This window comes from Entelurus aequoreus, linkage group LG10 (assembly GCF_033978785.1).
Source record: "Entelurus aequoreus isolate RoL-2023_Sb linkage group LG10, RoL_Eaeq_v1.1, whole genome shotgun sequence".
Classification (NCBI taxonomy): domain Eukaryota; kingdom Metazoa; phylum Chordata; class Actinopteri; order Syngnathiformes; family Syngnathidae; genus Entelurus; species Entelurus aequoreus.
The window spans coordinates 19530643-19547968 of NC_084740.1; the positions used below are offsets into that span (position 1 = coordinate 19530643).

General features: G+C 41.6%; 1 protein-coding gene across 1 annotated transcript in view; it reads right to left on the reverse strand.

Annotated features, from left to right (window-relative positions):
* Positions 1 to 13035: 13035 nt before the first annotated feature.
* Positions 13036 to 17326, reverse strand: part of LOC133658344 (syntaxin-1A-like) — a 38178-nt gene continuing 33887 nt past the window's right edge. The window contains exon 7 of the mRNA XM_062060261.1: positions 13036 to 14567. Within this exon, the coding sequence (XP_061916245.1) occupies positions 14490 to 14567 (78 nt within the window). The 3' untranslated portion in view covers positions 13036 to 14489. The remainder of the gene's footprint in view (positions 14568 to 17326) is intronic.

The window sequence follows — 17326 nt, forward strand, 5'->3', positions numbered from 1 at the left end:
CATATATTTCTTTTTTATACACTAAAAATGTATACATATATACACTAAACATGTATACACTAAAGTAAACATGTATTTACGTGAGCTTGTCACGTAAAGTAAAACACGCATCGCCATCTAGCGTATTAACGTTGCAACAGCGTGTAAAGTATGCCATACACATTTACATATAACTTCTTTACATGTCCGAAAAGGAGTAGGGAGGAGAAGCAAAGCTTATTTAATCCTACATCTTTTTCAATGCATAGCAATTAATAACACTTTTGTTCACTTTCTGTTTTTATCTTGTGACAGTTTACATCAATGAATTCAGTTATTTTAACTTGTAGTTGAGATTCACACAATAAGATGAAAAATATCGCACTTTCAATAAAAGTTCAGAATGTTTTTTTCAAAATGGTCTTCCTTGTACTTTGTAAACACTTTTAGTTTGAACCGCCTTTTAAACTGGATCATATAAGTACATTGTTTGACTTATTTTCTTAATCTATTCCATAATTTAAATTATGGAATAATAATAATAATATTTAATTAAATCCTAATTATATATTATACTCCGCTTACATGTGTTTTCACCAAATCATCGTCCATAACGTCTTAATAATGTATTCTTGGATTTGTAATGGATTTTGCCGCAGTATTTTGTATAGCTGTACAGCAACAATGTAAATATATATATTTATTATTTATACACTAAACATGTATTTAATATCAATACACTAAACATGTATTTAATATTAATACACTAAATATATATTTAATATTTATCCACTAAACATATATTTATTATTTATACACTAAACATTTACACATTTATACACTATTGTACCTAAACATGTGTCTGAATAGAAGAAATTCAGACGAGTTGCAGGTATTTTTAAGGCAAAAAAAACTGAGTGAAATTTTCAAACCAACAGGTTAGCTGCATTTGTATTCAAGTAATTAATTAATTAATAATTTATTTGTTAAAATCTAATCAATGCTGGGGGGGGGGGTTACGGGGGAGGAGTATATTTATAGCTAGAATTCACTGAAATTCAAGTATTTCATATATATATATATATATATATATATATATATATATATATATATATATATATATATATATATATATATATATATATATATAATACTTGACTTTCAGTTAATTCTACCTATATATATATATATATATATATATATATATATATATACATATAAATAAAATAAATACTTGAATTTCAGGGTTACTTTATTTACACATATACACACATAACACTCTACTCATTGTTGTATTTGAAAGTGCAATGCTTTGCAGCCAGTAGCACAGCCTTTGAAGGAGCATAGGTATGGGCAGTGTAATATTCTGGGTTAGAGTCAATAATCAGGCGAGGTGATGAAGTTAAGTCTCTTTACTTCATACTTCAGAACCGACTCCCACACTTACCGTCAGGGTGCGCATTACAACGTAAACCGTTGGCCAACCACAAAGTAACCACAGAACACTATACCCAACATTCACCAGGAGATGGCAACAAACAACTTGATCACTCTATTACAGGCAGCATCTGTGAAATTTAATTTGCAGGAAAGGAGTGAGTTTAGGGTTGAATTGTCCATCCTCGTTCTATTCTCTGTCACTCGTCGTCGCCATGACTGTGTTTTCTTCGTTCTTCTGTTTCGTCTCCTTCTTGTTGTGTGTGCAGTTGTGCACTCGCCAAAAGCCGTAGATGTTATAACGTGACTGGGCCGGCACGCTGTTTATATGGAGGAAAAGCGGACGTGACGACAGGCTGTCCTCACTCAGGTCTGCACAGACCTGGAGGGGGCGTGCCTTAAGTCCGGCTGGAAATCGGGAGAAATTCGGGAGAATGGTTGTCCCGGGAGATTTTTGGGAGAGGCACTGACATTCGGGAGTCTCCTGGAAAATTTGGGAGGGTTGGCAAGTATGAGTACTGTCTAATTATTATACAACATGCGTTATTTAGCACAGTTGTAATGCAAAGCGGCTGTGTGTTTGTGATCAGTTTCTGATAACTTTGTAATATACACTATTTTGCCAAAAGTATTTGGCCCCCTGCCTTGACTCACATATGAACTTGAAGTGCCATCCCATTCCTAACCCATAGAGTTCAATATGATGTGGGTCCACCTTTTGGAGCTATTACTCTTATGTACAGGAGGAGTAGACGACACAGACAACAGGGGGGCGTAGTATAGCTCTATAATTTATTCTATATATACTGTATATACACACTATATACATATATATATATATATATATATATATATATATATATATATATATATATATATATATATATATATATATATATATATATATATATATATATATATATATATATATATATATAATAACAAACAATAATAATACTAAACAAGGGAATGGCGTGTGTGAATTAGATCCAAAAGTGTGTGTGCGTGCGACTATGTGTATGAATTAACACAGTGTTACCATAAATATTGAGCGAGAGGCAAGTCCAAAAGTGACAGGGCAGGCTCATAGATCCGTGAATCAAGCAGGAAGTCGGGGGGCTATAGCGGGGCGTAGGAGGTCCGTGTCCAAGCGGGAGGTCGAGATCCGAGAGGCAGTCAGGGAAGCAGAGGAAACGCGGGGTGAGACGAGACGCACAGCTCAAAACTCGGGAACGAAGGGGTAGGTACTCGAACAGATGATTACGTTCTGGCCCGGAATAGCAGGTTGTGCAGGCTTTTGACGGCAGTCCTCTGATTAGCGACAGGTGCGTTGAGTGCTGATGGAAAGCAGCTGCTTGCTGCCGCCGCCGGAGTGACGCGCGCAGGAGGAGAGCAACCGTGGGCGTGTCCCGAGGTGCGCCCCGCGGGGTTTACTTAAGAATGCGCATTGGCCCGCGCCCGGGCCGTGACAATTACAGCTTGAACTCTTCTGGGAAGGCTGTCCACAAGGTTGCGGAGTGTGTTGTTGCATCGACAGCTCTTCCTCCCAAGGAAGTCAAAGTCTGCTGTCCACTCCCAAGTTCTTTTAATGGCAAATAAGCTGATGTTAAATTGACCACCAAAAGCAGTAGTTGGTATTTCGTTGTTTATTATCAAAGCTTTGGCAATAATGAGACCAGCCTTGCCCAAACTATCCCGATGCGTGGCTCTATCCAGTCTCAAATAAGGATATACAATATAGAAGTTGAAAAGAGTAATGTAGGTAGAAAATCTCTCTCGTCTCCTGGGCTGAGGGGCAGATGTTGTGGCGATGTCAGCAATGACATCCCCTGGTGATCTGTCAGGTTCTTCAGCTGTAGTGCAGAGGGAGAGGTGGTACCAGGTGTCCCCTCCACCAGCCAGTCGAGGGTGTGGGACGTCCGTTCTACGACCTAGAAGGGACCCGTCCACCTGGGCTCCGTCCACTTGCGTTTGATGACCTTGATCTTGACCCTCTCAGCGGGCGGAAGGGAATCTGTACAGAAGAACTGGCCCACAAATTCTGCAATTTTTTGTGTAAAATACCATTTTGGTTTTACGCTGAGTCCTCCTTCCATGGGGGGCTGCTGGTCCTGTGAATGGCTGACCTGTATGCAGCTCATAGGGTGAAAAACTCAAAGGGCGGTAAAACAGTTTTATTCACGGACCTTCGAATGATCATTAACGCTAATTGCAACATGTCAATCCAATTAAATTTGGTCTGTGCACAGATTTTAGCCAATTAGTTTTTTATGTTCTGGTCCATCCTTTCAACCTTGCCTTGGGACTCAGGATGGTACCCCAAACCTGTGTTCTAGTCCGAAAGCCTTTTCGACCAAGGCTAAGTGAGTATTTTTTTAAATGGTTGCCGTTGTCTGACCTAATCTTTTTGGGGAAACCATGTCGGGGTACTAGGTCATCCACAAGTCATTTAATTACTGATATTGCATCCTCTTTTGGGGTTGTTGTTGCTTCCGGCCAACCACTGTGATTGTCAACACAAGTCAGTACGTACCTTTTCCCTTGTACCGTATTGATCATATCAGTGAAATCAAAGACTATACATGGTTCACCCTCACCTCCATATTCTAAATTTGATCTATTAAACTACTATCGATGTGTAAAATCGTTATTTTCAAATTAAAATTAGTTATAACTTCTTACCCGCGGTAAAAACGTTAAAACTATGGAATGTGTCAGAGTCGGATGATTGTCGATTTTGTTCCAAGGAGTCTGTATCCACCCTCACTCACCCCCTTCTGTTTCTGAAAAAAGGACTGTGTTAGTCATACTATCACTTTCAGAAACATCTAAGAAAAAGGTCAGCTAATAGTCAAGTAGCGGAGGACAGGTCATGTTTGAGGTCAATGATTGTCTCTTTAGCCTCTATGGTCCACTGGGGGGTGTTGTTAGGGTAGGGGACCCCTTAGCAATATCACAATTAACTCAAACTCAACTAAACCCTAGCTTTTATGTAACTTATTCAATATGGTGAAAGTAACAAATAGGCTTATATTTATATTGTCACCAATACTAGAAAAATACTACCCTTGTGGCGAATGCTTTAGCAATAGTATTTTGAAATTTTACCACACCTGGTGGCCCCAATAATTCATTAAGTCAAGCTCATGTTGTAGAAAGTTGAATGATGCAGACACGTTTGTTACTGAATACTTTCTATCAGACTTCTGTCTTGACGACTATGTGTATGTAATGAGCAACTATAATTATTTGATATGCTTAAATGTGTAATGTGTCGTTTTAGCTCAGCTGTTGTGTAGCAGCTAGCTCCTCGTAGCCTACAGGTGTCTAAAGTGCAGCCCATAGTTATGTGTTTAACATAACCATGGGCTAAACCTAAACAATTGAAAATGTGGTATTTGGGTGTCGGTGTAATGTTTGGCAGCTACGCCGTGTCTTATCATTGGACCTAAGTTCTTTGGTTTTGTAGGCGAGACAGAGAGCAAGGGAACAATGTGGGACACTATTGTGTCCATCTTATACCATGCTAGCTGTTGCAAAGATAGGTCAACATGAGCAGCCACACCTTGAGTTCCAACATATATAAATAATCATAACATATGGCGAGTCGGGTGGCAGAACACACGGAAGCATCTCAGTCAGTCAGGGTTGTCACCGTTAGAGCCATTCCTGTTGTTTCAGGCTGTGGTATGCTTGGTAGTGGTGTCGCAGCTGGGTGGTTCAGCCGTCAGGTAACACCAGGAATGTTCCTTCTTTGCGATTTGAATGTCAGGGTACAGTCTGTAAAGGAGGTCCAGCAATCTGAACCGGAAGTGGTTTGGTGACAGGTAACCTTCTTGTGACCCCAGCGAAGCCTTCGACCTTTAAAGAGGAAGCACACAGTTTTTTTGGCACCTCTGCATTCAGAATCGAATGGGTGGCTGATAAAATTGTCCGTTGACACTCATGTCCAGCAGGGGTCCCGTCGGTACTTCCTGCTGCGGCTCCTGATGTGGGCGTCCTCTTACACGCCTTCGTGTTCGTTTGTTGGCACGACGGAACCTTTCCTGTTCGGAAATGCTCGGACAGTCACGACTCCAGTGACCAGGCTGGTCACAGCCGAAACAGCGTCTACCCCAGACCGGCTTTGAAGCATCGTGTTGTCCACCACCCGAGTCCAACCGCACGTCTGTTGAGGATTCTTTCCTCCACCTGTTGGAACTCAAAAGCAAGGTCACCCACTGCTGAATATACCCTAGCTGATCTTTGACCTTTTGGTTCTTTTAACCTTTTATCTTCAGCGATCTGTAATTTAAGTAGTCGTTTCCTTGTTGCTCTGTCATTAGCCCTATTTTGCATGGGATAAATAAAATGTCCTGCCATATATTGTTTTTGGCACCTTGTATATCAGGGTTAACTTTGTCCAAAGTGTTTGGCCAAAGGTTCCCTCCCGGAGGTACAGGTGGGAAAGCAAGGTCAACAATGGCTTGCATGTATGCATCGGCAAGAAACTTATATTGTAGTATGTCCAAAGTGTTAATGTCATGTGTCAAAAATGTCTGCCGGAGAAAATGGTCAGACGTGTACAAGGGGTTAATTTTCGGAGGCAGGATTAATCTTAGAGGGGGCGTGTTAATACCTCCTTCTCTTGTCACTGGAGTAGGGGGCGGTGACTTAGTCAAAGTCTGGGCGGGTCGTTTGAATTGTCTTGCGCATGCGCGGCAGACAAAAAACCAATCAGTTCATTCTGTCATTAATCATCGTTTCTTTTGCTGCATTTCGTTTTTTCCACGTAATCCCCGTTTACTTTTATCATACGCCAAACTCTTAAATTCTCTCCCTGAGTGTTCCATTTTCACCAGCGCACACACACACTCACACTCAGCAGCACACACACACACACGAGCACGCGTAAGCACTCCCACTCATACACACTCACACTCAGCAGCACACTCTCTGCGTTTCACTTTACCATAAAACTTCCAGTTACTTTTTTTTATTTATTTTTTATTTTATTTTACCAGACGTTTGAGTTCACGACTTTTCGAGTATTGTAAACTCCCTCTTAACCCTTTCAAGGAACGTTCTCCTTTTTTTTCTCTTTTTTTGTCTTCTCTACCTGCTAGTTCCATTGTCGACAACCGTCCATTCAATTGATCATTGAACGGCAGCCAATCATCACATTTTGCCCCGCCGCCATCACATTTCTGTTTGTCACACTCCAAGGCCATTGTGTCTATATTTTCTTAATTCTAGTGCCCTCAACGCAAAGGGATCTTTCAACCCGGGAGTCTTTATTGTACCTTTTACAAATGGCCTCCAGCCTTTTCCTTACGTTTCAGTGCCCTCTTATCGTCACTGGGATCTTGCAACCCGAACTCATTAAGGGACGACCAAATTCCCAGGGTAAGCTACACCCAACTATTAGTTCACTCGTCAATGAAACTGCCCGTCACGGTAATCGAGACACAATGGCGTGAGTTGACCACTTATTTACAATTTTAATGCAATGGCAGGCTCGGCAAAATGCAATCAATCTATCGAAATCACAACTCTGCGTGCTGGGGTTCAATATAGTGTTTGACTTACAGACTTCAGGACAGACTCCTAACGCAGATTTTATCTAAAAAGAAAGGTTCTGCTCACCTTGAATTGGCCAATTGAGTCTGTCCAGAAGATTGCAAGAAGTCATCGATCAACAGCGTGCCATCTCGGACGAAGCCCCCAAATTGTTGCGTCGACAGCTCTTCCTCCCAAGGAAGTCAAAGTCTGCTGTCCACTCCCAAGTTCTTTTAATGGCAAATAAGCTGATGTTAAATTGACCACCAAAAGCAGTAGTTGGTATTTCGTTGTTTATTGTCAAAGCTTTGGCAATAATGAGACCAGCCTTGCCCAAACTATCCCGATGCGTGGCTCTATCCGGTCTCAGTAGGAATTTTCGACCATTCTTCCAAAAGCGCATTGGTGAGGTCACACACTGATGTTGGTGGAGAAGGCCTGGCTCTCAGTCTCCGTTCTAATTCATCCCAAAGGTGTTCTATCAGGTTCAGGTCAGGACTCTGTGCAGGTCAGTCAAGTTCATCCACACCAGACTCTGTCATCCATGTCTTTATGGACCTTGCTTTGTGCACTGGTGCACACTCATGTTGGAAGAGGAAGGGGCCCGCTCCAAACTGTTCCCACAAGGTTGGGAGCATGGATTTGTTTTGGCATCCTGGAGTATTCAAAGTTCCTTTCACTGGAACTAAGGGGCCAAGCCCAACTCCTGAAAAACAACCCCACACCATAATTCCTCCTCCACAATGCAGTTCGAAATGTAGCGTTCTCCTGGCAACCTCCAAACCCAGACTGGTCCATCAGATTGCCAGATGGAAAAGTGTGATTCATCAGTCCAGAGAAGTCGTCTCCACTGCTCTAGAGTCCAGTGGCAATGTGCTTTACGCCACTGCATCCCACACTTTGCATTGGACTTGGTGATGTATGGCTTGGATGCAGCTGCTCGGCCATGGAAACCCATTCCATGAAGCTCTCTGTGTACTGTACGTGGGCTAATTGGAAGGTCACATGAAGTTTGGAGCTCTGTAGCAACTGACTATGCAGAAAGTCTTTGCACTATGCGCTTCAGCGTCCGCTGACCCCTCTCTGTCAGTTTACGTGGCCTACCACTTGGTGGCTGAGTTGCTGTTGTTCACAAACTCTTCCATTTTCTTATAATAAAGCCCACAGTTGACTTTGGAATATTTAGGAGAGAGAAAATTTCACGACTGGATTTGTTGCACAGGTGGCATCCTATGACAGTTCCATGCTGGAAATCACTGAGAGCGGCCCATTCCTTCACAAATGTTTGTAGAAACAGTCTCCATGCCCAAGTGCTTTTATACACCTGTGGCCGGGCCAAGTGATTAGGACACCTGATTCTGATAATTTGAATGGGTGGCCAAATACTTTTGGCAGCATAGTGTATATTCAGAATGATCATGCAATGCAATTCTGCACCACTGCAAAAGACAACCATCCATCCATTTTCCACACGGCTTGTGCTCGTTAGGGTCAGGAGAGTGCTAAAACATATCCCTGCAGAATTTTGGACTAGAAGCGTGGTACAACCTTAACTACTGAAACACCTTCAAAATCACTTGTTCCTTATACCATTTCTAACATTTCCTGAAAGGTTTCTCAAAATCCAACCATAACCTTTTGTGCTATGTTGTTAACAAAGAAACGGACAAAATCCAGCGAGTATACATAACCAATTGGCGGAGGTAAAAAACTAAGACCAGGGCTGATTCACATTCGGCATAACAGTAGAATATAATGTAATATATTGTAAAATATAGGTTATTCTGGAACTATCAAACATGGTTCGGAGTAGACAAACATGCACAAATAGATACCCACTATTTTTTAACGGCTGATTCAGCCGCGGGATCGGACAGCGGCGCATCGTGAACGTTGGCGTGATCCCAGGATGCAGAGAAGGCAAGTGATTTAATTCGGTACCATGGAGGTAGAAGAAAAGTAACACAGGTCGAGCAAGAACTAAGAAAGAAACAGAACGCTGTGGCATACAGACGACTGAAGGAGGGAACAAGGTGGAATACATTCAACTAATTAGGAATGTGGAACAGGTGTGCTGGCTGGACAAGGAAGACAAGGTAAAGGTGCTGCAAAACACAGACACACAACTGGACGTTTTAAAAAAACAAGTATGATATGATTTTTGATAATACTTACCCATGACTGCTGCGCCAGGTCCACTACTAACCACATTGTGAAGTATGCGGACGAGATCATCGTCGACTTCAGAAGGCACCACTCCAACCACACTCCACTCTTTTTCAAAGGCGCAGCAGTGGAGATGGTAAGCAGCACCAAGTTCCTGGGGGTGCAGATAACTGACAATATGACCTGGTCCCTACACACCGGAGCTCTAGTAAAAAGAGACCCATTCTCAGCACATTCTACAGAGGCACTATAGAGAGCCTACTGACCAACAGCATCTCTGTCTGGACTGGAGCCTGCAGTGCCTCAGACTGGAAGTCTCTGCAGAGAGTGGTCATCAGAACTCCTCTTCCTCCTATCCAGGAGATGGCAAAAAGCCGCTGCCTGACCAGGGCTCAGAAAATCTGCAGAGACTCCTCCCACCCCCACCAAGAACTGTTTTCACTGCTGGACTCTAGAAAGAGGTTCCGCAGCCTCCGTAGCAGAACCTCCAGGTTCTGAAACAGCTTTTTCCCTCAGGCTGTAAGACTCTGGAACGCATCATAATAATCCCCTCAATTCCCCCCCAAAAATGGATTAAGTGGCTGGAATATAAAGACAATATAACATACATCCATAAACGTGGATGCATATGCCAAAGTGCAATATATTTATCCGTACAGTAATCTATTTATTTATATCTGCACCTTATTGCTCTTTTATCCTGCACTATCATGAGCTAATGCAATGAAATGTTGTTCTTATCTGTACTGTAAAGTTCAAATTTGAATGACAATAAAAAGGAAGTCTAAGTCTAAGTCTATCAAAAATAGAAAGCAATGAAACAGCAATCCTTGCCACCCTAAACCTTGTAATGTGGGGAGGTTATAGGACATCATGGGTGGTTTTCTATTGGAACACAGCGCTGCAACACAAGGCCTAACTTTATGTTTCCTTTCATATGAAAAAAACGTGTCTACTTTCTGATTTCATGAGGAGGGACTAAGGAGGAAGAGGGGGAGGAGACAGTTTGACAACTTAAACACATTCGGCCTGTCTCTCAGGGCTCTTCCAGTTTATAAGCGGGTCTCCAAATAAAAAGGCTTCACACAGAAATGAGTCTGATAGTGATAGTGATTGTGCCTATCGGTCACAATCATTATGAAACCCATGACGATGGATGGATTTTTATTGTAATGCATTCTCAATATTAAATAAATGCGATCAAAAGTTTGCTTACAATGGAGCCAATGGGAGCCGTTCAATTCTGGGTTTTATATACATGATGTACCGTATTTCCTTGAATTGGCGCCGGGAATATAGTATTCGCCTGCCTAGAATTACAGCCGGGTCAAATTCGTTTCGCAAAATAATTAGCGCATGCTTGGCACTTCCGCCGGGTCAAATATGAGTCATTAAATGACTCCCGCCTCCTGGTGGTAGAGGGCGCTAGTGATCCTTCTTGCGACTACCAGTACTGCAGGAGACAGGTACTGCAGAAGAAGACAACAAGCAGCAAGCATGCAGCAATTGTTTGCTTGCACTTTTACCATGGAGGATTATATATCTAAAATAAAACCGTTTTCTAAACTGGACTTTCAATCGAAGCAGGAGGTAATAATTAAAGGAATATCTCCAGAGACTTTTAAAATTGAAGAAAGATGAGAAAGACTGCCTTTGATCAGAAGCAGCTGCACATGGACCCATTTACAAGTAAAGGTAAGATCATAATAACGTTTTTTTTTATTAAATGTGCTTTTCATGATAAGGTATGCGCCGGAGTGAGAAGAGGTTTTAAAATAATTAGAGCATGCTTGCTCATTCCGCATGGTTTTGGTAACCGCAGGAGTGAGAAGAGGTTTTAAATTAATTAGCGCCCCTGCGGCTATTCAAGGAAATACGGTAGACATGTGCACTTTTATTATAACATTTAATATTTATGTATTTTGATCATTTTAAGTATATGCGGCGCATTCATTTAAAAAAACGCATCACAATGTTTGCTTTTTTTTTTCTCTTCATCACTGATTTCTGCTCACTGCAGACTTTAGGAGAGCCAACAAACATAATGAGACATCCCTTACTGTACAAGGTCTGCGGTCATTAGGATGCCGACTGCTGGGCTGTTCATATATTCCCATTTCCATCGATCCATCCATTTTCTTCCGCTTGTCCGAGGTTGGGTCGTGGGGGCAGCAGCCTAAGCAGAGAAGCCCAGACTTCCCTCTCCCCAGCCACTTCATCCAGCTCCTCCCAGGGGATCCTGAGGCGTTCCCAGGCCAGCTGAGAGACATAATCTTCCCAACGGGGGTCTTCCCCGTGGCCTCCTACCGGTCGGACGTGCATTGATGGCTTTTCTGTCTTGCCTCTTGGTGAGGGCGGTCGCATTTTTCTCCGCTCCCTCCTTCCCTGCTTGCTTTCTTCGTTTTGTCCTGTCTGAACTTTTTTGAAGCCTCTTTCCTTAAATCTAAACATCAAACATGGATATGATCAGCTGGACTCTCGACGCAATTGACAAAGTATTTTCAATCAATCAATCAATCAATCAATCGTTTATTTATATAGCCCTAAATCCATACTTGCCAACCCTCCCGTTTTTAGCGGGAGAATCCCGGTATTCAGCGCCTCTCCCGACAACCTCCCGGCAGAGATTTTCTCCCGACAAACTCCCGGTATTCAGCCGGAGCTGGAGGCCACGCCCCCTCCAGTTTAATGCGGACCTGAGACTGAGTGGGGACAGCCTGTTCTCACGTCCGCTTTCCCACAATAGAGGCTTTGCCTGCCCAATGAACGGAGAAGTTAAACAGGACAATACTGCCATCTAATGGATAGCCAGCGGAAGACTGAAATTAAAGTATTTTTTTATTTTTTTCAATGAAAATAAAATAAATAAATAAATATATATATATATATATATATATATATAGCTAGAATTCACTGAAAGTGACGTATTTCATATATTAAAAGATTATATATATATATATATATATATATATATATATATATATATATATATATATATATATATATATATATGAAATACTCAAGTTGGTGAATTCTAGCTGTAAATAACCACGCCCCCCAACCACGCCCCCGACCACCACCACCCACCCCCTACCAAGCCCCCCCCACCCCCTACCCCCTACCTCCCGATATTTGAGGTCTCAAGGTTGGCAAGTATGCCTAAATCACAAGTGTCTCAAAGGGCTGTACAAGCCACAACGACATCCTCGGTACAGAGCCCACATACGGGCAAGGAAAACTCATTTTCGACAAGGAAAAGAGGTTCGGGGGAGCCTGGCTGCCCTGATGGAACCATTGCTGCGGGGTACGTGAGAGACTCCTGGGATAAATGGAGAATCATGTGCCTCTCAGTCCTTTCCATCGAGGACGTGGAAGACATCTACCTATTTGGAACCGTGATCGCGGGGCACCTGCTGATTGGGCTGGGCATTGTTCTGGTGTATCGTCAAATTCGGAAGACGATGGCAGCCACTCAAGGAGCCCAACGGCTGTTCGTCGCAATGGAAGGATTGGGTCGGGCTGTGGGAACACAGACTGTGGCGATTTGATCTGAATCGCAAAATGGATCTCATCATGGAGAAGCTTGCTGAGAAGGAGAATTAAATTGAATTTGAGAGAACCAGCACGGACACAGAGCAGGCAAGTCATTGTTTTGACTGCTCGAAGAAAACAACATCCTAATCTACGATTTGACTCCCTCGAATGGCATTGACGCAGGAACAGGCTGTTTTGAAAAACTCCCCCGAGGACTCCTCAACGATGGACGCTTTTGACCTTCCTTTTTTTCAATAACACCTGGTGTCGAACTTTGAGATCGGCCCCAGTCCACAAAAACATTTCAACATCTCACCCAAGTTAATTGGGCATACATGCACGCACCCGCGCCTTCCCCAATCAACGCCTTTACCACTGCTTAATTCCTCTTCGGGGTTGTGGATGGCTTTATAGCGCTTTATAGCGGCAGCCGGCCTCCAGGGCCCCTCTGTTGCGAGTTGTTGTGATTATATGTATCATGTTTATGTGTGCTATGCTATGTGAGGTTTTTTCCTTGGACTCCGTCTGGACCCCTCTCGAGGGTCCAGCCTTAGACTGATATTTTTTTTACTCTTCCCCCCTTTCCAAATATCACCTTTTTTAAGGAGCGCCGTAAGTGGCTTATCCGTTGGCGGTCCCGTCTTGTCCCCTTGTAACGTATGTCTGCTCTAAGTGGGACTGTGCCGAAAATGAAATTTCAGTTCTTATGTGTCTTGTACATGTTAAAGAATGGACAACAATAAAGCATCTTGATCTTGATTGATTGATTGAACTTCAACCATGCAGGACTTGTTTTATTTGAACATTTTTAGGGAGGACTTTGAATAGGAAGTTAAAAACATGAGAAGTTGTGCCAGTAAACGTGGCTTTAAATGAAAAAAAAATTAAAAAACACAAATACATACACATTACCAAAGTACAATATTACATTTTTCAGATTTCAGCCTGCTAACAGCCAAGGACGAACCAGGACCTCAACGAAGATAAGGCGACAGCAGGCAGACAAAGCAGAGACAGGGTGAAATCACAAGGCCCCCAGCACATTTTCGTTCTGAATAATCACGTATTGTGCGCACTGAGCTGCTTGCATAATATGTGACCCCTCTCTTTAGAAGCAGCCTCAGCGCTGTAACTAGGGAACTCCTGAATAAAAAGGGGTGCATGGGCTGTGCCTCAGAGCGTGGGGTGAGACTGTAACTGAGTGTGCAGCTCCATGCATTCTCCTCATGAGCAAAATTGAACTCTGTCTCTGCCTGATTCCTTGCTTCTTGTTCTGTTTAATAGATAGTTTGGTGCTTAAACCTGACAGTGATGGCTTACACCTAAAGTACAGATGAGATCCTTTGACAATACCAGCCAAACTGGATGAACTTCAACCATGCAGGACTTGTTTTATTTGAACATTTTTAGGGAGGACTTTGAATAGGGAGTTAAAAACATGAGAAGTCGTGCCAGTAAACGTGGCTTTAAAAAAAACAAAAAAAACACAAATACATAGACATTACCAAAGTACAATATTAAATTTTTCAGATTTCCCCTTCATGTCCATCTTGTTTTCAATGTCAAAAGTTAATGCCAGTGTTCGGGTTCCGTCAAAACAGACTTGGAATGTACAAAGATCGTGTTACAAGGTTTCACTTTGGAGAATTTGACAACACTCAAAACATTGTTGCAGCGCCGCATGTTTTTACAAAATAGAAACTCATGCCAAAAACTACCTTGATGGATCGTTACAGGAAGTGACACGACTCGTGCCCCGACGTTTTGTGTAAATACGTTTGCATTCGTGGAAAATAATCAAACGTGAGCGTCTAGCGTGGCTGCTTGCAGAGGCTTCAGGCCAGCGTGCCGCCGACGGCAGACGCAATGATGATTCCCAGAATGACGCAGCATATAATGATCATGATTTTCTTCTAATAAGCGTGGGCAATAAGACCAAAGAAGAGTCCATCCAGGGCAGCAGGTGGGGACCAGAAGAGAACATGTTAGAAACCTCTTATTACACACACAATAAACCACAAGGACAAAAGCATCAGGACGTAGCTCTTTTCATGACACCAATCTAGTGTGGTGACGATACCAATGTTTTGGTACCAGTACTAAAAATATTTTGATACTTTTCTAAATAAAGGGGACCACAAAAAAATGGCATTATTGGCTTTATTTTAACAAAAAATCTTAGTATACATGAAACATATGTTTTTTATTGTAATTTAGTCCTTAAATAAAATAGTGAACATACTAGACAACTTGTCTTTTAGTAGTAAGTAAACAAACAAAGACTCCTAATTAGTTTGCTGACATATGCAGTAACATATTGTGTCATTTATCTACCTATTATTATTTTTACATTATGAGGGACAAACCGTAAAAACTGATTATTAATCCACTTGTTCATTCACTGTTAATATCTGCTCACTTTCTCTTTTAACATGTTCTGTCTACACTTCTGTTAAAATGTAATAATCACTTATTCTTCTCTTCTTTGATACTTTACATTAGTTTTGGATGATACCACAAATTTGGGTATCAATCCGATACCAAGTAGTTACAGGATCATACATTGGTCATATTCAAAGTCCTCATGTGTCCAGGGACATATTTACTGAATTTATAAACATAATATGAATTTAAAAAAAAAAGGAAAAAAAGATTTTGTGACGCTAAAAAAATATCGATGTAATCATAGTAGTATCGCTCTTGTACTTGCCCCTCTGGTCTGACGAAGGATTCATCCAACACGCACTGACAACAACCTCTGGTAACATTTACATGGTTAATTCTACACATCGTCTTGCGCCATTCACGTTTAGTAGCATACACACCCAACACATCATCAGTTTCAATAAACCTATTGAACTGATCCCTGCCGTTGTGTCGTCTCCTTCCCCCGCCGTACGTAACAGCATCCCTCGCTCTTACTGCCATCTAGTGTCCACTTTAAAGTCTGCGCAGTACAAATTGGGTGAAATATCCATTCGGTGTTTGTTTTTAATCATGTTGCAATCATGTCCTTTTTGAGGTTAAGGTCACAGTGAATAACATACAATTGTGATAGCAAATTCCTCAAATTAGAAGTGGATTCAAAGTTTAAAAAAAAATAAAATAAAAAGGCCTCAAGAAATGTAAACTTTTGACGCAACTTTCTGAAAAAGCTGCCGCGAAATCAGCCGTTTTAGGCCACGACGATCCCAAAAACAGCCTGTGGGATCCTCAAGGGATCATCTTATGTCGCATTTCCTCTGAACACCACATCTCTTCTCCATTTGGCTCAACTTTTGGGGCAGTTTTTACGGCGTCGAACGCAGACACACCAATGAGAGTCTCCCGTAGGGTATACCGGTACTAGTACCGCGATACTAATGAATTATGTTCAGTACTATACCACCTCTAAAAAGTACCGCCCCCCCCTCTTTAACGAGCATGACGTCGCATCGTCGTCACATTGCTGGTTTTACGAGCAGAGGAGCATGTTCGGCAGCGCACACACACGGAGTACTTACAAGCAGACACAGTGTGTAGACAGAAAAGGGAGAATGGACGCATTTTGGCGTAAAAAGTAAAGATAAAGGTGAAGTTATAACACTGAAACACCCTCAGGAAGAGGTGCTTTAAGACATGGCTAGCAAGCTAGTAGCTAACATCCAGCCGCAGTCTGCTACTTCTAAATCACCAATCCTTGTCTCCATGGCGACAAATAAAGTGAGTTTCTTACAACTATCATTATCACTGCAGGACGAGGAATAGCTAAACATGCTTCACTACACACCGTCGGAGGACATAATAGCTCACCGGCGTCACAATGTAAACAAATGCCATGGGTGGATCTACACCTGACATCCACTGTAATGATACCAAGTACAGGAGTGTATCTAGTCGATACTACTATGATTACATCTATATTTTTTAGCATTACAAAATCTTTTTTCCTTTAAAAAAAAATCATATTATGTTTATAAAGTCAGTAAATATGTCCCTGGACACATGAGGACTTTGAATATGACCAATGTATGATCCTGTAACTACTTGGTATCGGATCGATACCCAAATGTGTGGTATCTCCCAAAACTAATGTAAGGAACCAAACAAGAGAAAAATAAGTGATTAATACATTTTAACAGAAGTGTAGATAGAATATGTTAAAACAGAAAATGAGCAGGTATTAACAGTAAATGAACAAGTAGATTAATAATACATTTTTACAGTTTGCCCTTTATAGTGAAGTGAATTATATTTATATAGCACTTTTCTCTAGTGGCTCAAAGCGCTTTGCATATTGAAATCAAATATTTAAGTTACATTCAAACCAGTGTGGGTGGCACTGGGAGCAGGTGGGTAAAGTGTCTTGCCCAAGGACACAACGGCAGTGACTAGGATGGTGGAAGTGGGAATTGAACCTGGAACCCTCAAGTTGCTGGCACGGCCACTCTACCAACAGAGTTATGCTATAATGTTGACAAAATAATAGGTAGATAAATGACACAATATGTTACTGCATACGTCAGCAGACTAATTAGGAGTCTTTGTTTGTTTACTTACTACTAAAAGACAAGTTGTCTAGTATGTTCACTTTTTTATTTAAGTACTACATTACAATAATAAACATATGTTTAATGTACCCTAAGATTTTTTTGTTATAATAAAGCCAATAATTAAATTTTTTATTAAGATA